Source organism: Otolemur garnettii, unplaced genomic scaffold (assembly GCF_000181295.1).
Source record: "Otolemur garnettii isolate 467f Iridium unplaced genomic scaffold, OtoGar3 scaffold00186, whole genome shotgun sequence".
NCBI classification, from domain to species: Eukaryota; Metazoa; Chordata; class Mammalia; order Primates; family Galagidae; genus Otolemur; species Otolemur garnettii.
This window is the reverse complement of record NW_003852581.1, coordinates 913,776-936,981: the sequence shown is the minus strand read 5'-3', so window position 1 is coordinate 936,981 and position 23,206 is coordinate 913,776. Positions and strand designations below refer to the sequence as shown.

The window sequence follows — 23,206 nt, the reverse complement described above, 5'->3', positions numbered from 1 at the left end:
TTAAAGCTCCACTGTCATATTTTAAAGATCTTGAAAAAATAATACTTCATTTTATATGGAATCAGAAAAAACCTTGAATAGCCAAGACATTACACAGGAATAAAAACAAAGCAGAAGGAATCACACTACCAAACATCAGACTATGCTCTAAATAGATAGTGATCAAAACAGCATGGTACTGGAACAAAAACAGAGAGGTAGATGTAAGGAACAGAATAGAGAACCAAGAGATGAACCCAGCTACTTACCATTATATGATCTTTGACAAGCCAATTAAAAACATTGAAAAGATTCCCTATTTAAGAAATGGTGCTGGGCAAACTGGCTGGTGACCTGCAGAAGACTGAAACTGGATCCACACCTTTCACCATTAACTTACATAGACTTTCACTGGATTAAAAATTTAAACTTAAGACATGAAACCATAAAAATACTAGATGAAAGTTTAGGGAAAACACTTGAAGAAATCGGCCTGGGCAAAAATTTTATGAGGAGGACCACCTGGGCAATTGAAGTAACATCAAAAATACACTATTGGGACCTCATCAAACTAAAAAGTTTCTGCACAGCCAAGAACACAGTGAGTAAAGCAAGCAGCCAACCCTCAGAATGGGAGAAGATATTTGCTGGTTATGTCTCCAAGAAAGGTTTAATAACCAGAATCCACAGAGAACTCAATCATATTAGCAAGAAGAGAACAAGTGATCCCAACTCAGAGTGGGCAGGGGACCTAAAGAGAAATTTGTCTGAAGAAGACAGGTGCATGGCATACAGATACATGAAAAAATGCTTATCATCCTTAATCATCAGAGAAATTCAAATTAAAACTACTTTGAGATATCTTCTAACACCAGTAAGATTAGCCTATATCACAAAATCCCAGAATCACAGATGCTGGCATGGTTGTGGAGAAAACGGAAAACTTCTACACTGCTGGTGGGATTGCAAACTAATACATTCCTTTTGGAAAGATATCTGGAGAACATTTAGAGAACTAAAAATAGACCTGCCATTTGATCCTAAAATTCCTCTACTAGGTATAAATCTAGAAGACCAAAAATCACACAACAAAGATATTTATATCAGAATGTTTATTGCAGCCCCCAAAATAATTGCTAGGTCATGGAAGAAGCCCAAGTGCCCATCGACCAACGAATGGATTAATAAATTGTGGTATATGTACACCATGGAATACTATGCGGCCATAAAGGAAGATAGAGACTTTACCTCCTTCATGTTTACATGGATGGAGCTGGAAAATATTCTTCTTAGCAAAGTATCTCAAGAATGGAAGAAAAAGTATCCAATGTACTCAGCTTTACTATGAAACTAATTTATAGCTTTCATAGGAAAGCTATAACCCAATTATAGCCCAAGAATTCGGGAAAGGGGAGTGGGAGGGGAGGAAAGAGGGAGGATGGATGGAGGGAGGGTGATTGGTGGGATCATGGCTATGGTTCATCTTATAAGAGTACATGTGAATCTTTCTAAATGTAGAATATAAATGTGTTAACACAATAATTAAGAAAATGGCATGAAGGCTATGTTTACCAGTTTGATGAAAATATTTCAAATTGTATATAAAAACAGCACACTGTACCCCACGACAGTACTAATGTACACAGCTATGATTTAATAAAAAAAAAATCAACAATTGAATCTCACAAAGGCATCAATGTATTCATGAACTATGTATATATGACTTAATAAAAGAAAACAAAATTGAGTTTGTGGGAACCAGGAATAGATTCGTCCAGGTTGTATTATTTAAAAGGGGAAAAACTTTCTTGGAACTCGAATTATTTGGAACTCGAACACAGTTCTGGAACAGATTAAGTTTGGATTCCAAGGTAACACTGTATATAGAATCATAAACCTTTTAAATTCATAGAAATACAGAGTAGAGTGGTGGTAACCAGGGACATGGGGTTGGAGGAAAAGTAAAGATGTTGGTTAAAAAGTACAAACTTTCAGTTATGAAATGGGTAAGTTCAAACAATCTAATATATACATGGTGAGGTAACACACATAAACTAAATTGTCATAATTATTTTACAAAATATATGTATATAAAATCATCACATTTCATACTTAAAGATCAAATAATTCTGTCAATTACACTTCAGTAGAGCTGAGAGAAAAAAAGAAGAAGAATCCCAGAGATTCATGTAGCTACCTACTCCATGAGTACACCCTGAATATACCATTACCAGAATTTGTTAACAGCTAGAGTCAGGAACCCTGCAAGTTATTCTCTGAATGAAACCTCCTATCATTGCAGTTTTGCTTTCCTTACTGACCTGTTCCAATTCTTTCAAGTAGCAAGGTTACAGGTTTTAGAAGAGTTTTTGTGAAATTAATGAAATAATGAACATTAATAGCTTTGCACAGTACTTGACACATAGAAGTGTTCAAAAAATCATAGCTGGATTTTGATATTAAGTATTCTAGGGTGTACCAAAAATCATTATACATAGTGAAGATGGGAAATTGTAGTTAAAGTTACCTTTATTTACAAAATATTCGTTACAAAATTTGATTAAAAATTCATAAAGTATTTCTCTATGCATTGTTATATAAATGTAAAAATTATTAAAAATATAAAATATGGGTTTAGTTTTAATATGTATGGTAACTTTGGGGTCACTCTGTATCATTAAACAAATTACCTTTCAGAACCCACATTTTCCTCAGATTTGTGCTCATACTGTGTCATTAATGAAACTTGACTTTTGTTTGACACTACTATACTCTTCCCAATCCTTTTAAATAAAAGCGAGTTCTCTAGCACTTCCCCCAATTCAAAAAGTCAGGCAGAGAGATTAGAACAGTCACTTCTCAAGACTAATCCCATATCAGTCTTCCACCATCATATGCACTGAACAAGTTCCTGTATTTCAAGATGTGCATTAACTATTTTTACAGGTATTTACCAACCATCCGGACTCCTATTTTATTCCTCATTATTAAACTCTAGCACTGAAAAATTAACAAAGATCACTCTTTTGATACCTTGGCCTCAAGGATGCTTTCTTAAGCCTTAATATATCAATGAATATTAGCCATTTGTAACAGTTACTTTACTTTACTTTGCAATCATTGTTTCACCTTCAAGATCCTAAATGCTTGACATTTTCCTAATTAAAACTGAATGCCCTTTCACCTCTTCTACTCTTATTGAACTAGATCTTCTTTCTCACTATGTCCAGCAATACCCTAATCTCCTAGGCCATCACTTTCATATTCTTTTAATTTGACTCCTTATCTAGAGTGTATAATTATTTAAATAAATTCCCTAAATCACCTATCATCTCCACCTTGCCAATACTAACTACATCAGTACCCCAACTGTCTCCTCTCCCCTCCTAGGCTATAGGCACTGCTGTAGAAAGTCACAATGGTAGAGTCAATGTCAGTTGGCCCTCACTTCTCAGTAATTATTTTATTCAATATTTACCAATGCCTTACTACATTTTGCCTTTTCCAAGCTTTCCCCATTCTTAAAGTCCTAAAGGCACATTCTATTATTTACTCTCTCATCTAAAGGCCTTACACTCAGAAGACACAGATATCCTCTGTGATCTTTCTCAATTTCCGCCCTCTGTTCTTCAAAATCTCTGTATATCATCACATTCCATCTTGACTAGCTCTTGTCTTTTAAACAAAGTTCGTCTCCATTTTGTCGCAGCTAATCCCTCTTCTCGTTTCTTGTTCCTCTTAACTTTACCACCTCTTTAAGAAATACAGTTAAGAGCCTAGGCTCTGGATCCAGACCATGTGATTTCAGATCCAGTTCAAATACTTCCTGCTCTAGGACCTGGTGCAAGTTACTCAATCTTTTACAGCTTCAGTTTCCTTAGCTGTAAAATAGTGATTAATAACACTTCATACTTATAGGGACACTGAAACATAAATGAAAAATTTCACATAAAGTGCTTGGCAAAAGTTCTAGCATATAGTGAATTCTCAATAACATAATAACAGTAATTACTATTATTATCTTCCCCCACTAGCTCTGGCACATTTTCCCTTGTCTCTAAACTTGTTGAAGTCTCCTAATTTATTTTTAATTAAAAAGAAATATTTTCTGGAATTTGCTACTCTCATCTCAAGATTTCTTTCCTGGTCACTCACTTCATACTGGTCAGGGGAACAATAAAATAAAAGGACATTTCAATTTGAAATATTTATGCACCTAAGTTAAATGTTCCCATATTTATGAAACCTACCTTGATTGGTCTGAGCAATATGATATTCCATGCCACAAAAAATAAGTGGGGACTATTAACATGTCTCTAACAAAAATGGACAGATCCTCTAAACAGAAACTAGTCAAAGACACAAGTCCAGTAAATACAACCCTAGAAAAAAAAAATGAGCATAAAAGACATGTAGAGAACACACTATCCCAAAGGTAAGGAATATAATCTCTTGTATCTCTGTGACATCAGTTGTTATTTTCCCTTTATCATTTCTGATTGAGGTTACTAGAGATTCTACTTTTTTATTTCTAGTTAGTCTCACCAAACATTTATGTATTTTATTTTTTTCTAAAAAACAACTCCTTGTTTCATTAGTTTTCTGAATGATTCTTTTGATTTCAATTTTATTAATATCTGATTTAATTTTGAATATTTCCTTTTTTCTGCTGGTTTAGGCTTTTTCCAATTGCATAAGATGGCTAGGGAATTATCTCTGAATACTCCCAGAAACTTTATTCCCAGAAATTTGACAATGTGAAGGAAATGGATCAATATTTGGAATCACACCCCCTCCCAAGACTTAGCCCAGATGAAATAGATCTCCTGAACAGACCAATTTCAAGCACTAAGATCAAAGAAATAATAAAAGATCTCCCCACAAAGAAATGTCCTGTTCCAGATGGCTTCACACCAGAATTCCATCAAACCTTCAAAGAAGAGCTTAGTCCTATACTGCAGAAAGTATTCAAAAAAATTGAGGAGGAAGGAATCTTTCCCAGCCCATTCTATGAAGCAAACATCACCCTGATACCTAAATCAGGAAAATATCCAACTAAAAAGGAGAATCTCAGCCAATTTCACTGAATATAATGAATATAGATGCAAAAATTCTCAACAAAATCCTAGCCAATAGATTACAGCATATCAACAAAATAGTGACACATCATGATCAAGTAGGTTTCATCCCAGGGATGCAAGACTGGTTTAATATATGCAAGTCCATAAACATTATTCACCCTTATCAACAGAAGCAAAACCCACGACTATATAATCCTCTCCATAGATGCAGAAAAAGCATTCAATAAAATCTAGCATTCTTTTCTAATTAGAACACTGAGGAATATATGCATAGGTGGCACATTTCTGATTGAAGCTATCTATGACAAACCCACAGCTAATGTTTTACTGAATGAAGTAAAACTGAAAACTTTTCCTCTTAGAACTGGAACCAGAAAAGGTTGGCTTCTGTAACCATTACTATTCAACATAGTGCTGGAAGCTCTAGCCAATACAATTAGGCAACACAAGGAAATAAAGGGCATCCACATGGGAGCAGAGGAGGTCAAACTCTCCCTCTTTGCTGATGATATAATCTTATACACAGATAACCCTAAAGATTCAATCACAAGACTATTGGAAGTCATCAAAAAATACAGTAATGTCTCAAGATAGAAAATCAATGTCAACAAGTCAGTTGACTTTGTATATGGCAACAACAGCCGAGATGAAAGGTTAATAATTAAGGACACAACTCCCTTTACCATAGCTTTAAAGAAAACGAAATACCTAGTAATATACCTAACAAAAGAGGTGAAGGACCTCTATGAAGAAAATTATGAAACCCTAAGACAGGAAATAGCAGAGGACTTTAACAAATGGAATAACATATCATGCTCATGGCTAGGAAGAATCAACATTGTTAAAATGTCTATACTTCCCAGAGCTATCTACCGATTCAAAGCCATCCTTATTACAATACCAACATCCTATTTTCAAGACTTGGGTTTTGTAAGGAACTAGAAAAATCCCCGTACAGCTTAGGCAGTTCTTACTAATAAAAAGAAAGCTGGGGGTACCACCATACCAGATTTTAGGCTATACTACAAGGTCATAGTGGTCAAGACAGAATGATATTGGCACAAAAATAGAGACATAGACATTTGGAATCGAATAGAAAACTAGAAAATGAAACCAATAGCTTACAATCACCTAATCTCCGATAAACCATACAAGAACATACATTGGGGGAAAAACTCCCTATTCAATAAATGGTGCTGGGAGAATTCGGTATCCACATGTAAAAGACTGAAACTGGACCCACACATTTCTCCCCTCACAAAAATTGATTCAAGATGGATAAAGAATAGGAAAAACACTGGAAGATATTGGCCTGGGGAAAGACTTTATGAAGACTGCTGTGGCAACAGCAACAACAGGAATAATAAACAAATGAGACCTCAATAAACTGAAAAGCTTCTGTACAGCTAAGGAGACAACAACCAAAGTAAATAGACAACCTACATAATGGGAAAGTATATTTGCATATTTTGAATCAGACAAACGCTTAATAACTAAGATCTATACAGAACTTAAATTAATTCACAAAAGAAAAACCAACAATCTCATACATAAATGGGGAAGAGAGAAGAACAGAACTTTCTCTAAAGAAGACAGACGAAGGCTAGCAAACACATGAAAAAATGCTCATCATCCCCAATTATTATAGAAATGCAAATTAAAACCATCCTGAGATATCACCTAACCCCAGCGAGAATGGCCTATATTACAAAATCTCAAAACTGCAGATGCTGGTGCAGATGTGGGGAGAAAGGAACACTTTTGCACTGCTGGTGAACCTGCAAACTAATACAACCTTTTTGGAAGAAAGTATGGAGAAACCTCAAGGAACTCAACCTGGACCTCCCATATGATCCTGAGATCCCATCACTGGGCATCTATCCAGAAGGGAAAAAAAAAACAAAAAAAAACTTTTATTATAAAGACACTTGTACTAGACTGTTATCGCAGTTCAATTTATAATCACTAAAATGTGGAAACAACCTAAATGCCCTTCAACCCAGGAATGGATTGGCAAGCTGTGGTATATGTATACCATGGAATACTATTCAGCCATTAAAAAACTGGATATTTTGAAGCATTTGTACTAACCTGGATGGAGATGGAACACATTATTCTTAGTAAAGCATCACAGGATTGGAGAAGTACGAATCCTATGTATTCAACTTTGCTATGAAGACAATTAATGACATGGTGGGGTATAGCAGAAGAGGAGAACAGATAAAGAAGGAGGAAGGGAATGAAAGAAAGTAAAAGGAAAAAAAAAGAAAAGAAAAGAAAATAGTGACTAATTCTCACATAAATTAGATTTAATTTTGACCAAGGTACATTACTTAAACATTAATTTTTAATGCAACTTGTTAATATGTTGTTTAGGATATTGCATCCTCATTTATAAGGGAAATATGTTTGTAATTTCCCCTTTATAATAATATATGGTTTTCCAATTTTAATATCAGGTGTATCCAGATGAAGTAGAATGATTTTGAAGTATTTCTTCTTTTTCTATTGTAAGATTTGGCATGATCTGTTTTTTGAAATTATCTTTTTTTTTTTTGAGACAGAGCCTCAAGCTATTCTCCTGGGTAGAGTGCCATGGCATCACAGCTCACAGCAACCTCCAACTCCTGGGCTCAAGCGAGTCTCCTGCCTCAGCCTCCCAAGTAGCTGGGACCACAGGCGCCCATCACAACACCTAGCTATTTTTTGGTTGCAGCCATCATTGTTGTTTGGTGGGCCTGGGCTGGATTCGAACTGGCCACCTTAGATGTATGTGGCTGGTGCCTTAGCCACTTGAGCCACAGGCACCAAGCCTTGAAATTATCTTTTATTTTTATTTATAAACACTAGTTGTCTATTTTTTGAGATTTTTCAAAAAAAATAAGAGGTTAACTGATGACTCCTTACTGAACCTCAGAATCAAAGCACTGTATAATAGACATATTCTTATTTGACAATGTGAATGTTACTTTTTTGCATTATTATTATTATTATTGCTCAATATTTCATTTCAGCAATTGTATGATTTCTTTTCTGAATGTATTTATCTTCATTTGCTCTTTATGAGATTTTCGTTTCTAGTGCTTATCTTAAATGTTGTTATTGTTATTAAATTTTAAGCCTTTTTAATTTTGTGAAGACAAAACATAGAAACCAAATAAACACATGCATATGTAAAAAAAATAAAGATAAGGAATATATTTACTTCTTGTGAGTCTCTGGAACTTCTTTCGAAATAGATCACACCCTAGGACCAAATGAAACCTCAAAAAATTTAAAATAATTGAAATTGTACCTTATTCTTCTCAGACCATATGGCAAGAAAGGAGGAACTCAATTACAACAAAAACATTCATTTCCACAAAAAAAGCATCAAAATTAAGCAAACCTATGCTGAAGGACAATTGGATCAATGAAGAGATAAGGAGGAAATTGTTAAATTCCTCATATAAAGCAATTAATCTAAAAGTTATCTAATCTTGTGGGATACTGAAAAAGCAGTCCTAAGAGAAAAATTTATCACATTAGATGCCTACATCCAAAAAACAGAAAGATGGCATATAAACAATCTAATAAGCATCTTAAGGGAATAGAAAAGGAAGATAATCCAATGTCATACCCAGCAGAAGAAAAAAGAATAACCAAAATTAAATAAGAAATAAAAGAAATTGAAAACAAACAAACAAAAAAAATCAGAAAATTAATACAATAAAATGTTGGATCTTTGAAGAACTAAAATCAATAAACCTTTGGTGAGATTAAATAGAATCAGAAAAGTGAAATCTCTAATAACCTAAGTCAGAAATGAAAAGAGGAAATAACAAATATCACAGAGATATGAGAGAGTATATCTGCATATTACAAGAAACACTATGCCTATAAATTTTCCAATGTGGAGGAAATGGATCAATATCTGTAATCACACTTTTTCCCTAGACTTAAGCAAGAAGAAAGAGATCTCCTGAACAGAGAAATACCAAGCACTGAAATCAAAGAAATAATAAGAAATCATCCAACAAAAAAATGCCCTGGACCAGATGGCTTCACATCAGAATCGTATCAAACCTCAAAGAACAGATTAAACCAATAGTGCACAAACTATTCCAAAGCATTGAGGAGGAAGGAATCTTCCCAAACACATTCTATGAAACAAACATCACCATGATACCAAAACCAGGAAAGCGCCAATTAAACAAGTGAGCTATAGACCATTTTCACTAATGAGTACAGCTGCAAAAATCCTCAATACAATCTTAGCCAATAGATTACACATTAAAAAATATATATAATGATCAAGTAGGCTTCATTCCAAGAATGCAAGGTAGGTTTAACATTCAAAAATCCACAAATGTACTTCACATCAATATAAGCAAAAACTAAGACCATATGATCTTCTCAATAGATGTAGAAAAAGTATTTGATAAAATTTAGCATCCTTCCCTATTAAGAACACTTAAGAATATAGGCATAGGTGGCACTTTTCTAAAACTGATTGAAATCATCTATAACAAAACCACAACTAATATCATACCGAATGGAGTAAAAATGAAAGCTTTTCCACTTAGAACTGGAACCAGAGAAGGATGTCCTCTATTGCCACAATTATTTAACATAGTGCTGCAAGTTTTAGCCAATGCAATTGGTCAAGAGAAAGATATAAAGTGTTAGGCCTAGTAGACCTACGCTAAGGCAGAAAGGTGTCAGGCCTAGGCTATAGTGGAAAAATACCAGTTAACTCCTGGCAAATTTCCAGACTGCACGTTTTCACACACAAACACATACACACACAAATGATATGAGTCTAGTTCACTTCCAAGGTAGATGGGAAAGTATTAATTAATTTCATGCTTCTAGTTCACTCCAAGTTTCTTGATTGGCTAACTCCATGGGAAGCAGAGCGGGAGGTACCAACTGTTCCTGGACTGACTTTTAAACAATACTGGGTGGGGAAAATACTGAAATTAAGATGTATGGAGAGAAAGTACTGAAATTAAGATGTATAGGGGTCAAATATTAAAACAAAAATGTATGACATATGACTAACTGCAAAATTCTGCTTCTGTACAATGCTTGCTTGCTACCCTACCAGGTTGCACCTGGACAGCCTTCATGCCAACGACAATGAAAAACCCAGCCACTTATGCACTCAGGGCTGCTCTCAGAAACCCCATGTTGGGATACAGAGGCAGTCACTGGCCAGCTCTTCAATAAAAGGACTCCTCTTTACATTTAACTTGTTTAGCAGTGTGGTCTTTGTGGAACTCCGGGGCACAATAAAAGGGCATCCAAATGGAGGCAGAGAACGTCAAACAATTGCCCTTTCCCAATGATATTATCTTATATTTAGAAAACCCAAGACACTCAACAACAAAACTCCTGGAAGTGATGAAGAAATACAGTAACATCTCAAGGTATAAAACCAATTTCCACAAATCAGTAGCCTTTGTATACACCAATAACAGCCAAGTTGAGAAGTTAATCAAAGACATTATTCCCTTCACAGTAGCTTCAAAGAACGTGAAACATCTAGGAATATACCTAACAAAAGAGGCGAAGGACCTCTACAAAGAGAATTATGAAACCCTAAGTAAAGAAATTGCACAGGCCATTAACAAATGGAAAAACATACCATGCTCTTGACTGGAAAGAATAAACATTATTAAAACGTCCATTCTACCCAAAGTAATCTACAGATTCAGTGTAATCCCTATCAAAGTACCAACATCATAATTTGACGAAATGAAAAAAATAGTTCTTCATTTTGTGTGGAACCACTCAAAACCATGTGTAGTCAAGGCAATGTTCAGTAATGAAACCAAAGCCAGAGGTATCATTCTACCAGACTTTCAGCTATATTACAAGTTCACAGTGATCAAAACAGCATGGTATTGGCACAAAAGTAAAGACATAGACACTTGGAAACAAATGGAAAACCAAGAGATGAAACCAGTCTCTTACAGCCATATGATTTTTGGTAAACCAAACAAAAGCCTACACTGGGGAAAAGATTTTTTATTCAATAAATGGTGTTAGAAGAACTGGATTACCACAAGTAAACAGGCTGAAACTGGACCCACACCTTTCACCACTTTAAAAAGTTGATTCAAGATGGATAAAAGATTTAAATTTAAGACACGAAATGTTAAAAATCCTAGAAGAAAGTATGGGAACAAGTCTTGAAGATGTCAACCTGAGGAAAGATTTTATTAAGAAGACTTTTCTGGCAGTGAAACGACAACAGAAACTTAAAATGGGACTTAATTAAGCTTAAAAGCTCTGCAGAGCTAGGGACACAACAATTAAAGTGAACAGACAACCTACATAATGGGAAAAATATTTGCCTGTTACAAATCTGAAAAAGGCTTAATAACAAGGATCTATAGAGAACTCAAAGTAATCAACACAAAATGATTATCCCATCTATCACTGGGCAAGAGAAATGAACAGAATCTTCTCTGGGGATCATATAAAAATGGCTTCCAAACACGAAAAAATGCTCATCATCCCAAGTCATCAGAGAAATCCAAATCAAAACCACTCTGAGATTTCACCTAACCCCAGTAAGATGAGCCCACATCACAAAGTCCCAAAGATGTAGATGGTGGTGTGGATGTGGAGAAAGGGGAATGGTTTTATACTTTTGGTAGGACTCCAAAATAATTCAGACCCTTTGGAAAGAAATATGGAGAACCCTCAGAGAACTTAAATTAGACATCCCATTTGACAGCACAATCCCAGTAGTAGGCAACTACCCAGAAAAAAAAAAAAAAAAGCTCATTTCATCATAAAGACATTTGCACTAGACCGTTGATTGCAGTTCAAGTTACAATCATCAAGATTGTAAACAACCTAAATGCCCATCAACTCAGGAATAGATTAACAAACTGTGGTATATGTATACCATGGAATAGAATTTGTCATAAGTAAAGATGGTGACATTACATCTTTTGTATTAACCTAGACGGAGTTGAAACACATTCTTCTCAGTAAAGTACCCCAAGAATGGAAAAGCAAATATCCAATGTACTCAATACTAATGTGAAGCCAATAGATGATCTAATTCATGCCCAAATAGGTGAAAAACTCATTTCAACTCAAGTTGGGGGGAACAGAACAAATGGGGGGGAAAGGGTAGTGTTTATGGTGTTCCCATTTAAGGGGCACAATGTAGGGGTGTATGGCACACCTTGCTGGTGCAGGACACAACCACAAGAGGGTCTTTACCTAACAAATTCAAATATTATGACCTGTTTGTATACCTCACATTAACCTAAAATTAGAAATATATATATTTCCTTCCTTTCACCATCACACTTCTCTAAAGAGTAACACATACCTCCCAGACAACGAAGGAATAACAGAAAGAGTTCGGAGCAAAATATATCTGTGCTTGAATCTTGTTCTTACACATAGCAGGTCTATGACCTGAAGCAAGCACTTTTTTTTTTCTTTTGAGAGAGAGTCTCACTTTGTCACTATGATGCTGTAGTGTCATAGCTCACAGCAATATCAAACTCTTGGGCTCAAGCAATTCTCTTGCTTCAGCCTCCAGAGTAGCTGGGATTACAGGTGCCCGCCACAATGCCTGGCTATGTTTTTAGAGGTAGGGTCTCACTCTTGCTCAGGCTGGTCTCAAGCCTCTGAGCTCAGGCAATCCACTCACCTTGGCCTACCAGAGTGCCTGAGACACCACACCTGGCCCTGAAGCAAGCACTTTTTGTAATCCTCAGTTGTTCCACCTGTAAAATGGGAATACCACCATTTTGGACAAAGGTACAAAATGAATGCCAGTTCTACATCCCATATCTTTTCCTTAACACCTTACGATCTAGGTTCTCCCTCTACCACTCTACTTACACCTCTTTATCTCACTTGAGCTCTTACTGGCATTTTGATTTTGAGCAATTTATTTGACTTCTCTAAACATTAGTTCACCTTAAAAATTGGTGATAATAATATCTACTACGTAGAGTTGTCTTGAGAATAAATGAATTAACATATAAAAAGTATTTTAACATAGTGTTTGGCCTGTAGTAAGCACTTATAAATGGTAGTTGCCAGTGCCTATTAATGGCCAAATCAAAATATTGTTCTACTCCATTCTCTAAGTTTCAATTACAACACACTGTTCTGGTTTGCCTTTCACTGCTAGCCATTTTTAATGTCTCTGTACCTCCTCCAGGAAAGCCTTTCTTTATTCTCTTCAAACCAAGTATGAGCTCTCCTTTGACTCCCCAGAGCACTTTGTACACCTTTTGAGGTACGTCACTTCCCTTACTAATCTCTTTTATTCTAATTTTCTGGCACTTATTTATTCATATAGAACTTATTGATTACCTAATATAAGTCAGATCTGTACTGCGTACTAAGGATACAAACATTAATTTAATACTGTGCTCAAAGAGGTTATAGTTTAGGAAGTTAGAACAGGCAAGTAAATAGTCTATTATTTGCAGTGTAATAAATGCTACAGCTAAGAATATGCCCAAAGTTCTCTGGGAGTACACACAGAAGTTATTTAAAATTGACTGGTAAGGTCAGGGAAACTCTTAGAAAAGGCATTCTGCATATGGGGAGGCTGTACACAAATATCTGTGGAATGAATGAATGATAAGAGTGGGAAATAACTAGATGAGGATGGAAAAAGTAACTTTAGGCCAAAAGAAAGAGCAGATTAAAAAAACATGAAAAGTGAAGCAAGTAGTTCACCAATGGTGTGAGGACAATTCCTGAGTGACAGGAGATGAAACTTTTGTCAAGAAGATGACTTTTGTCTAGGCAAGATCATGTGTTCTAGACCTAGGAGTGTGACCTGACCCCTGAGGGTTTATAAGAAGGAGAGGGGCAGAATCAGATTTGCATTTTGGTAGTACTGCAGCAGCAAAGGAGAAATAGATTTTATAAAAGCCAATCTAGAAGTAATGAATCCAGGTAGGAGGGTGTTGTGATAATTCAGATCAAGTATAAAATCCAGTGCTGCAAAAATGAAGAGAAAATGGCAAATAAAGGCAGACACTGAACGGACTTAAAATAAACTTTGACTGAAGGGAAATATTCATGTTGTAGCTCCTGCAAGCCTACAGAACATTTTACTCTAAAACCTGCTACGTAAATATTTATAGACTACTGTAATTAAAATCTACCTAAGAAAAGCAGCAAGCATCCAGCTGAGTCACTTCCTGTACATGGATTCCCAAGTAAAGTCACCTTTTCTCATCACAGAACTCAAAAGAAACTTTGCCCAGACAGTAACAGCACTACTATAAACCCACACACTACAAAGAGACTCTGGGATGTCTCTACCCTGGTCTGTTTCACTCTCAAATGTTTGAACAAAGTCTCATGCGCAAGGCGACAAAGCTCCGTTCTGTACACTGAGACAAAGGTCAAGGACTCTTCGGTTTTTGTTGCAGCTCAAGACCCAAACGTCTATGGCGGCACTTCACCTGGCAGGTCATTTTCACCCAGCCAAATTCCAGCTTGTACTGTGCCTCTGTATAAATCAACAACCTCTGGGGATTAAGCAGAGAGCAGCGTTCCACACTGAGGAAATACTAAAGGGGAGAGGTAGGTGTCTGGAGGCTTCAAACGTTAATGATTCCAATTTTCTCACATCCCCACCTCCACTCTAACCCTTGCTGTGAGGCTCCCTTCAGAAGTTAGGAGGATCTCTTCTGTAGTTACTGGAATGCTATCGTACCCAAAGAAACTAACCAAGTTTGTTTTTGCTTACCCTGACGGCCGCCATATCTGTGACCCTCTCAGCCGAAATTTGCTTACGGAGAGCGGAGAAGGACAAAGCAATTCTACTTGATTCTGGTCGAGATAGCCCCGCCCCGTTACGCCCCTTGTCGTTCCTCTCCTGCCTTTTTTCCACCTTCCAGCAACTTTGGAGTTTGCTAGGATTAACGGGTGAACTGTCTTCTGAAGAAACGGTTCATCTTTGTGATTGACGCTCCATGTGTGACAAAGAGCCTTTCAGAATATTCTCCACAGTCCAGTTGAAAGTTATTTTCCAGAGTGCAGAAATTTTAGTTACTTTGTTTCAGCGTGATTTGTCCACATAGGGGCTTAAAACCCTACTTCAGGTGTCTTAACAAGTAACTGTGTTGGCGGCGCCTGTGGCTCAGTGGTTATGGCACTGGCCCCATACACAGAGGGTGGCGGGTTCGAACCCGGCCCCGGCCAAACTACAACAAAAAAGGCGTGTAATCCCAGCTACTCGGGAGGCTGAGGCAAAAGAATCGCCTAAACCCAGGAGTTGGAGGTTGCTGTGAGCTCTATGAAGCCACAGTTAATTCTGAAACTATGTCACGGAGAGCTTACATTTTCAGGGTGCAGAACCTTAGCGGCTTTCCTCGTTTCAGGAGAAAAAGAAAAGAAAAAATAAGTACCAGATGCTATGAGGAAAATGAAGCAGTATGAGGATTCGGTAACAGTTTACTAGTTTATGTAGATTAGGGAAATACACTCTGATAATTTGATTTCAGAAATGTCCTGAGGGAATTTAGGGAAGAGTGAACAGAGGAACAGCAATGAAAAAGGACAGCATAACTGGAGTGATAAGTTCATAGGTAGTGGTAGTGATATAACACCCTGCATTGTGTGTTGGGGTCTTTTGTGCCACCCTAAGGTATTTGGATTTTATTATTAATAACATGAGAAATCATTGGAGGATTTTGGGCAAAAGTGTGACCTACTCTAAGTCACTTTGTCAAAGGATGAGTTTGTTGCTGTCAGGAGAATATACTGTGGGTAGGTTCAACATTCCCAATAGGAGCAAGGTCTTCTTTAAGTCCCTCATGAAATGATTCTGAGGAAAGAATTTGCTCATCAACAATCCCAATAATAATTCATTTATCCATTAATTCATTCAACAAATATTAAATACATATATATCGGGCATTAGCAGCGTACCTAGCACCTCTGATACCGAAAGTAGATCCATTTTTAGCAGAACTTTCTTCTGTATAAGAAAATCAATTTACGAGATAATCGTAAAAATGAAACTAATAATAGAGACAAAAGAAAAACAGTGTAAATTATCTTTTAACTTCATATATATTGATAAATATATGCATATATAGAAATGACAATAGAAAAATAAAATACAAAATAAAGAAAATAGTACAACACCAAAAAGGAAAAATTAATGAATCAATTTTTAATTGCAGTAATGCATTGTAAATGAGAAAAATTTATACAAACATACTGGTCTACTGCATTAATGAATAATATTATAGTTTCTGCTTTTGAGGTTTAACATTTACATATTTGTTAATGACTTAATCAAAATTCAATATTTCTATATACAAGCAGTCCTTGGGTTATAAATGAGATAGGTTCTGTAGATTTGTTCTTACATTTAATTTGTATATAAGTTGAAACAAGTACATTGACCAATTATGTGTAATAGTCTATGTTCATTAAGTGCTAGTCATTCATCAAAGGGATGTTTGTAACTTGGGGACTTACTATAATAGCCCCCATTTGTAAGTGTGAGTTGTACATAAGTCAGATGTTTGTAACTTGGGGAATGCCTATATTTAACAGATAGCATAGCTAGATTTTTCAATCCATCATTGCTCATAGCTGATTGATATAAACTTTTGATTAATTTTAATATTGTAAAGTTTCTTGCAATAGATACGCAAATAGGAAAAGTCTTAAAATTGTGAATAAGCTTAGAATATATTCATAAAAATTCTATTTCCTCAAAATTTCAGGAATTTTTATACCATCTATGTTTTTGTTTCTTCAACATAAAATTTAGAGACATTCACATTTCCACAATTGAATATTTCAACTGAAATATCTTCAACAGAAATTTGTCATCATTTCACTCATTTATTTAGAGCAAGTGTCCAATGCTTGATTTGAAAGCATCGAAGCATTCAAATACTGCCCTTCTGACTTCTAGAAGTTTCAGAGAAGCTGTTTTTCATATTTATCCTGATATGGCTATTTTTTATTGTTATTTTTATTTCAGGTTAATGTGAGGGTACAAATAACCAGGAAACAATATTTGAATTTGTTAGGTAGAATCCATATAGTATTTGTTCCCCACACCCAAATGCTGTGCCATATACTCCTACATTGTACCCATTAAGTGGGAGCACACCAATTCCCCCTCCTCCATTCCCCCCTCCCTATAGTTCCCTCCCCCAGCTTGAATTGAGTCTTACTCCTTTGTGGGAGTGTATTAGATTGTCTTATGGCTTCATATTAGTATTAGGTACATTGAATATTTGTTTTTCCATTCTTGTGATACTTTACTAAGAAGAAGGTGTTTCAACTCCATCCATGTTAATGCAAAAGATGAAAAGTACCATCCTTTTTATGACTGAAGAGTATATACATGTACCACAGTTTTTTAATCCATTCCTGAGTTGATGGGCATTTAGGTTGTTTCCACAGCTTCATTATTGTAAATTGAACTCCAATAAACAATCTAATGAAAGTGTCTTTATGATAAAATGATTTTTTTCTTCTGGTAGATGCCAGTTAGTGTGGAGTCAAATGGTAGGTATAATTTGAGTTCCTTGAGGATTCATCATATTTCTTTCCAAGAGACTTTGTGATTTTCCAGTCCCACCAATAGTGGAAAAGTGATCATTTCCCTTTAATATGCCCCAGCATCCAAAATTTGGGACATTGTTATGTGGGCTAACCTTATGGGGGTTAGATGATATCTCAGTATAGTTTTGATTTGCATATCTCTGATGATTAGGAATAATGAGCATTTTTCATATGTCTTTTAGCCATTTTTCTATCATCTCAGAGATGGTTCTGTTCATTTCTGTTGCCCAGTCATAGATGGGATTGTTTGCTCATTTTGTGGTGATTAATTTGAGTGCTCTATAGATTATTATTATCAAGCCTTTTTCAGATTTGTAACATGTAATATTTTTCCCATGATGAAGGTTATCTATTCACTTTATTGTTTTTTATTTGTTTGTTTGTTTGTTTGTTTTTTGAGACAGTCTCAAGCTGTGACTCTGGGTAGAGTGCTGTGATGTCATAGCTCACAGCAACCTCCAACTCCTGGGCTTAAGGGATTCTCTTGCCTCAGCCTCCCAAGTACTGGGACTACAGGCACCTGCCACAATGCCCAGCTATTTTTTGGTTGTAGATGTCATTGTCGTTTGGGGGGCCCAGGCTGGATTCAAACCCTCCAGCGTATGTGCCGGGTGCCTTAGCCACTTGAGCTACAGGTGCTGATCCTGTCTATTCACTTTAATTGTTGTGTCCCTAGCTCTGTACAGCTTTTAAGCTTAATTAAGTCCCATTTTAAGTTTCTGTTGTTGTTTCACTGCCAGAAAAGTCTTCTTAATAAAATCTTTCCTCAGGTTGACATCTTCAAAACTTGTTCCCACACTTTCTTCTAGGATTTTTAACATTTCGTGTCTTAAATTTAAATCTTTTATCCATTTTCAATCAACTTTTTAAAGTGGTGAAAGGTGTGTGTCCAGTTTCAGTCTGTTTACTTGTGGTTATCCAGTTCTTCTAACACCATTTATTGAATAAAAAATCTTTTCCCCAGTGTAGGCTTTTGTTTGGTTTACCAAAAATCATACGGCTATAAGAGACTGGTTTCATCTCTTGGTTTTCCATTTGTTTCCAAGTGTCTGTGTCTTTACTTTTGTGCCAATACCATGCTGTTTTGATCACTGTGAACTTGTAATATAGCTGAAAGTCTGGTAGAATGATACCTGTGGCTTTGGTTTTATTACTGAACATTGCCTTGACTACATATAGTTTTGAGTGGTTCCACACAAAATGAAGAACTATTTTTTCCATTTCTTCAAATTATGATGTTGGTACTTTAATACGGATTACCCTGAGTCTGTAGATAACTTTGGGTAGAATGGACATTTTAATAATGTTTATTCTTTCCAGTCTAGAGCATAGTATGTTCTTTCATTTGTTAATGGCTTGTGTAATTTCTTTATTTAGGATTCCTAATTCTCTTTGTAGAGGTCCTTCACCTCTTTTGTTAGGTATATTCATAGATATGTCTTGTTTTTTGAAACTACTGTAAAGGGGGAAAAGTGTCTTTGATTAGCTTCTCAACTTAGCTATTAATTGGCATATACAAAAGCTACTGGTTTGTGGACATTGATATTTCTTCATCACACCCAGGAATCTTGTGATTGAGTCTCTCGGGGTCTCTAAGAATAAGATCACATTATCAACAAGGAGAATTTTTTTCCTCCTCTGCCCACATATGGGTACTTTTTATATTCTACACTTGCCGAATTGCATTCGTTAGAACTTCCAGTAATATGTTAAATAGTTGTGGCAGTAGAGGACAACTTTATCTGGTTCTAATTCTACAGGGAAAAGCTTTCAGGTTTACTCCATTCATTATGATATGAGTTGTGGTTTTGTCATAAATGGTTTCAATCAGTTTTGGAAAAGTGCCACCTATGCTTGTATTCTTAAGTATTGTGGTCAAGAAAGGATTCTGAATTTTATCAATTGCTTTTACTGTGTATATTGAGATCATATAGTCTGTTTTTGTTTCTACTGATATGGTGAATTACATTTATGGATTTCTGTGTGTTAAGACAGCCTTTTATCCCTGGGATGAAGCCAACTTGAACATGATGTATAATTTTTTAATGTATAGCTGTCATCTGTTGACTAAGATTTAATTGAGTATTTTTGCATCTATAGTCATTAGTGAAATTATTGTGTATTCCTCCTTTTTAGTTGAATATTTTCCTGGTTTTGTTATTAGAGTGATGTTTGCTTCATAGAACATGTTGGGAAAGGTTCTTTCCTTCTCAAATTTTGGAATAATTTCTCCTGAATAGGTTCCAACTCTTCTTTAAAGGTTTGATAGAATTATGGTGTCAAGTTATCTGGGACATGGCTGTTTTTTTTTCTGTTGGAAGATATATTTATTGTTTCTTTGATCTCAGTGCTTGATATTGGTCTGTGCAAGAGATCTATTTCTTCTTGCTTAAATCTAAAAAGATGGCATGATTCCCGGTATTGGTCCATTTCCTTCACACTGTCAAATTTTGGGGCACAGGGTTACATGCAGTAGTCAGAGAAAATCCTTTGTATGTCTGCGACATCTATTTTTATTTCCCCTTTTTCTTTTCTACTGATGTTATCAGAGATTTTATTTTTCTGATGCTAGTTAATCTCGAAAAAGTTTATCAATTTTCTTTATCTTTTCAAAGACTCAACTTTTTTTTTACTAACATAATGAATGAGTTTATTTTCATTTTAAGTGAGTTTAATTTGCATACCATGATTAAACAATTCTATAACTTTTAGTGTATTCACAAAGTTGTGCAACCATCACCACTGTTCAATTACAGTACATTTTAAAAAGCTCCCAGGAATAAATCCCATACTCATTAGAGTTCCTCTTCCAGCCCCTGACAACTGTTCATCTGGAGATTTCATAAAAATGGAATCACGCAATTTGTAGCCCTGTACCTCTGGCTGAAACATTGTTTCACTTAGAATGTTTTCAAGGTTCCCTCCTGTGATGTATGTCAGTACTTCATTCTTTTTTATGGCTGAATAGTCCAGTGGAAATACATTCAATGGAATATTTTATCCAATTATCAGTTGAGGGACATTTGGGGTATCTAAGCTTATTTTAAGGTATGATCATGTAAACATATTCTTTGCCTACTTCTCCCTTCAAATTAAGGAAAATCAGTAGTAAAATAAATAGCTACAAAGAAAAACAGCCAGACTGGTAGTTAGAAAAGAAAAAGCATCCTGATTTTCAGAGGAGGTCAATGAAGAATAAGGCCAAGATTTGGTGTCCACCTAGTTCATAACTCCTAATGCCTTCCAGTCTTCTGAGCTGAGTCCAGCCACTAAACCATCAAGTTAACCCAATGGAAAGTCCTTGGATCAGCAGGAAGAACTGAAAACTATTATTTAGATTGGTGGTTTTCAATTTGTCTTTCAGAGATTCTTAAAATTCCATGAAAGAAACTAACAGGCCACCCAAGGGGCTGGGGAGAAGGTGGATAGGACTTTGAGCCCATCCTTCTTCCCTGCTTCAAATAGAACAGTTTGGATTGAATTATTTTATTTGTTGGGGTTCCTGCTAAGAATTCATTAGGAACATATAAAAAGGATCCACGGCCAAGAAAAGTTTTGCAACCACTGATCTAGGTAGTTGTGGAATCCCCAGCCTGGGTTTGGCCTTCTACAACAGCTATTCTTATGAGTTCTTCTGAGAAACCTTGACGGTGACTCTCTTCACCTCTGTGTAGGCCTTAAGACCATCCTCCTCTAGCTCCCTCCCATTGCCAGATTCCTTAAAGCCTCCAAGTGGCATGTGGTAGGTGACAATAATATAGATGTTTACCCACACAGTCCCAGCTTGGAGTGCCTGGGTGAAGTACATGGCCTTGTCCAGGTCCCTGATGAATGCAGCAGTGGCCAAGTCATATCAAGTGTTTTTGGCCCTCTCAATCACCTCCTCATTCTTCTTGAACTTGAACAGCGGCTGCACAGACCCAAAGGTCTCCTCTTTGGCAATCCTCATGTCATCCTGCACACCACCAAAGACTGTAGGCTTGATGAAGAAACCACGCTCCTCAAAACGCTCCCTGCCACAGAGAAGTATTGTCTCTTCCTTCTGGCCAAGCTGGATATACCCAGGAATTCTTTCAAACTGCTCCTTGTTCACCTGTGGGCACTTTGGGTGTCCAGCTGAAAGGGATTCCCTATTTTCCTCTGCTTAGCTTTCTCCACATTTCTCTCAAGAAACTCATCATAGATGGATTCTTCAACAAAGGTCTGGGACCCAGCACAGCAGCACTGGCCCATGTTGAAGAAGAGGACCTCATGGCACCATTCCATGGTGTGGCCCATGTCAGCGTCAGCCAGCACAGTGCTGGAGCTCTTGCTGCCAAGCTCCAAGGTGACTCTCTTGATGTCTCAGTTACCAGCGGCCTTCTGGATGAGGTGGCTCACTTCAGTGTGGCTGGTGAAGGCAACTTTGTCAATGTCCATGTGCTGGGCAATAGCTTCTCCTGCGGTTGGGCCAGAGCCCGTGATGATGTTCACCACCCCTGGGGGGAAGCCTGCCTCCTTGAAGAGGGAGGCCAAGTACAGGGCAGAAAGGGGCGGGGGGGGGTCTGCTCCTCCACTTTCATAACCACAGTGTTGCCTGTGGTGAGTGCCGGGATGAGCTTCCAGCCCTGCATGACTAAGGGGAAGGTCTCTTATCTGGCCACAGAAACCAACTGGCTCATGCCAGGTGAAGCAGAAATGCTCACCATCCATGGGGATGTTCTTGAGAGGCCACTTGTCAGCCCAGCCAACAAAGTAGTGGTACACCTTGATGACCTCATTCAGGTCCAAGGTATAAGACTCTTAGAAAGGCTTCCCATTGTTCAAGGCCTCCAGGTAGGCTAAGTAAACACAATCCCGCTCCACTAGGTCAGCCAGGCGGTTCAACAGCCAGCCCTGCTTGGAGGCATCCATTTGGCGTCATGGGGACCCCAGGCAGAAGGCCTCCCAGGCAGCTTTCACATGGCCTGATCCACATCAGCTTGGTCTCCTTCAGCCACATGCCCAATGACCTCCCCCAAGGAGGGGTTGACCATTGGGAAGGTCTTCTTGCTGACCACATCCTGCCATTTGTTGATGAACAACTGATTGTAATGGATGTCTGGGTTTAGGATGGGGTTTGAGAGGACTGCTACCAAGGAGTACGTGGCAGTTCTACCATGGAGGTGAAGCAGCTGGGGCTTCAGGTGGTGCAGTCTGTTGATTCTCTGGGTGGGGTGGTGTAAAGGGTACAAGCTGCGCATCAGAGTTCATAGTCCCAGCTCTAGCCTCTCTGTGTGAAGTTGGGCAACTTCCTCCCTCTCATCCTCCGTGGTCGTTTATTGGCAGCAGAGTCCTTGGAATACAAACTTTGGAGTCTGGTTGCTGCTATTTGTGAAACCCAGTTAATTGACTTTCCCATCCTTTTTTTTTGATTAAAGTACAAAGTGTTGGCAGGGCTGCAGTGTATCTTCACACATTTGCTGATTGAGCAAGACTGACATGCTGCCCCACTGTCAATAACATGTGGTGTGGGTTTGTCAAGGTACACATAAAGACTTCTTGGATTCAACAGGGCTGGGATCTAGGTGGCTGGAGCAGGAGAGCCA

General features: G+C 37.1%; 1 protein-coding gene and 1 pseudogene across 1 annotated transcript in view; both read right to left on the bottom strand.

Annotated features, from left to right (window-relative positions):
* The window catches only part of APOOL (apolipoprotein O like), a 156,517-nt gene extending 141,690 nt beyond the window's left edge, over nucleotides 1-14,827 (bottom strand). The window contains exon 1 of the mRNA XM_012812069.2: nucleotides 14,794-14,827. Coding sequence (XP_012667523.2) covers nucleotides 14,794-14,808 — 15 coding nt within the window. The 5' untranslated portion in view covers nucleotides 14,809-14,827. The remainder of the gene's footprint in view (nucleotides 1-14,793) is intronic.
* A 6,434-nt stretch (nucleotides 14,828-21,261) lies between these two features.
* On the bottom strand, nucleotides 21,262-22,861 carry LOC100951308 (annotated as a pseudogene).
* Nucleotides 22,862-23,206: the final 345 nt, after the last annotated feature.